This window comes from Anneissia japonica, unplaced genomic scaffold (assembly GCF_011630105.1).
Source record: "Anneissia japonica isolate Jap-2015-1 unplaced genomic scaffold, ASM1163010v1 scaffold57335_len13786_cov118, whole genome shotgun sequence".
NCBI lineage: Eukaryota > Metazoa > Echinodermata > Crinoidea > Comatulida > Comatulidae > Anneissia > Anneissia japonica.
In genome coordinates, this window is record NW_022707482.1 from 10,920 (window position 1) to 13,594 (window position 2,675).

Consider the following 2,675-nt stretch of genomic DNA (forward strand, 5'->3'; position numbering starts at 1 on the left):
ATCGGGTGAAGGGTCAAGAAGTGAATCGGGTGAAGGATCAAGAGATGCATCAGGTAGTGGATCAAGAGGTGCATCGGGTGGAGTGTCAAGAAGTGAATCGGGTGAAGGATCAAGAGGTACATCAGGTAGTGGATCAAGAAGTGAATCGGGTGAAGGATCAAGAGATGCATCAGGTAGTGGATCAAGAGATGCATCAGGTAGTGGATCAAGAAGTGAATCGGGTGAAGGATCAAGGGATGGATCAGGTAGTGGATCAAGAAGTGAATCGGGTGAGGGGTCAAGAAGTGAATCGGGTGAAGGATCAAGAGGTGCATCGGGTAGTGGATCAAGAGATGCATCAGGTAGTGGATCAAGAAGTGAATCGGGTGAAGGATCAAGAGGTGCATCGGGTAGTGGATCAAGGGGTGCATCGGGTGGTGGATCAAGAGATGCATCAGGTAGTGGATCAAGCCGTGCATCGGGTGGAGGATCAAGAAATGCATCAGGTAGTGGATCAAGAAATGAATCGGGTGAAGGGTCAAGAAGTGAATCGGGTGGTGGACCACGAAATGCATCAGGTAGTGGATCAAGCGGTGCATCGGGTGGAGGATCAAGAAATGCATCAGGTAGTGGATCAAGAAGTGAATCGGGTGAAGGATCAAGAGGTGCATCGCGTGGTGGATCAAGAGATGCATCAGGTAGTGGATCAAGAAGTGAATCGGGTGAAGGGTCAAGAAGTGAATCGGGTGAAGGAACAAGAGGTGCATCAGGTAGTGGATCAAGAGGTGCATCGGGTGGTGGATCAAGAAATGCATCAGGTAGTGGATCAAGCGGTGCATCGGGTGGAGGATCAAGAAATGCATCAGGTAGTGGATCAAGAAGTGAATCGGGTGAAGGGTCAAGAAGTGAATCGGGTGAAGGATCAAGAGGTGCATCAGGTAGTGGATCAAGAGGTGCATCGGGTGGTGGATCAGGAGATGCATCAGGTAGTGGATCAGGAGATGCATCAGGTAGTGGATCAAGAAGTGAATCGGGTGAAGGATCAAGAAGTGAATCGGGTGAAGGATCAAGAGGTGCATCAGGTAGTGGATCAAGAGGTGCATCAGGTGGAGTGTCAAGAAGTGAATCGGGTGGTGGATCAAGCAGTGCATCGGATGAAGGATCATCAGGTAATGTAATTATATTTTGGGGACCATTTAAAGTAAAAATGTTTAATTTAAAAATAATTATTTGTACCATAGTTTAGATTAATTTTACCATAATGCATGCGTGACACAAAACTAAATAGTAACAAAATCTAATCAAACATGTTGTTGAACATTTTAATTTTATTTCAATTCGTCTGGTTGAGGTTAATTACCATTCAACACAGATAATATTTTAATAATTAAACTGTTTCGCTTTTTGGTTCATATACACGATTACCGGAATATTAACTTATTAATGTCGAATGATGAACATTATTATTTTTATATTATTATTATTATTATTATTATTATTATTATTGTTATTTATTTTTGTTCTATTATTATTATTATTAACATTACTATAAGTATTATTACTTCAAAAAAATTCATCTGGTTTTTACATACAAAGAAATCGCGAAATTGTATTATTATTATTAATATTTATCATCATTGTTATTATTTGTTCTTTTAATTAACCACTATTGCCAATTTTGACAAGCCTCTTAAAAATGTTGGAACTATACAGTAATTCATTTCATTCCATTTATATATTTGACCATCAACATTCATATCCAAAGAAGTAGATAATGTATTTTTGAATAAATTATTTTCTTCAATTGTAGGATATTTCATGAACCAGTATGAGTACATTGGACTCGAATATGAAGGCAAAATACATAACAACGCTTTCGAAGCATCATCCGATGATGGTGAACACACGCCTGAAAGAGCACGTTTAAATGGTGAAACATCTTGGCATAATGACCCGGACGACTCTAACCCATGGATTAGTGTAGATCTAGGTCGAAGAGAAAATGTCTATGGAATCATAACTCAAGGCGATGGAACTAAAAACGTGGTACGAGATGGATGGGTTACAGCGTTTAGACTGAGATTAAGTAATGATTCCGGATTCTCCGAGTTTGTATTTGCCGTTGATGCGACCGGGAATGAGGTAGGGCTAGACGTATACCTGTGGTTGTTGACATTATATTGACCATAGTCTATAATTAGGACTCCAATGACTTTAGCCGCAACTACACTCTACTAAATGAATTATGAGAGAGTAGAAAAGCAATACTGACATTTCCATTGATTACATTTCCGCTGATTATATATGTGTACGTAAATTCAACACTCGTTCGTTTTATTCAAGACTTCAAAAGTCATTTTGTCAGGTTTTCATCAGCTTAAGGAGAGTTAGAATTATTCAGTAAATAATGCTCTACAAACTCTACTCCGTTTCCTATAATCTAATTTTGGTAGATGCAGTGCTCGAACAGTCATATTAATACTCGTCTTTGTGTTAAATATTCCCAGACATTCAGATCTGATGTTACAACAAGATATGATCGTAAAATCAACATGTTCCAAAATGGAATAACAGCTCAATATGTGAAACTTCATGTGAGTCAGTGTTCTGATGGTGGATGTTTCTTAAGAATGGAGTTGCTAAAGCGTCGCTCATATGGTAGGTATTGCATTATGATGATGAAATATATTCAAATT

The 2,675-nt window shown here is 38.8% G+C and overlaps 1 protein-coding gene across 1 annotated transcript in view; it reads left to right on the forward strand.

Moving 5' to 3' along the window:
• LOC117106371 (keratin, type I cytoskeletal 9-like) overlaps positions 1-1,801 on the forward strand; it is a gene marked incomplete at its 5' end in the record, with an annotated part of 7,469 nt that extends 5,668 nt beyond the window's left edge. The window contains 2 exons of the mRNA XM_033247746.1: positions 12-1,153; positions 1,790-1,801. Of these exons, the coding sequence (XP_033103637.1) occupies positions 12-1,153; positions 1,790-1,801 (1,154 nt within the window). The remainder of the gene's footprint in view (positions 1-11; positions 1,154-1,789) is intronic.
• Positions 1,802-2,675: the final 874 nt, after the last annotated feature.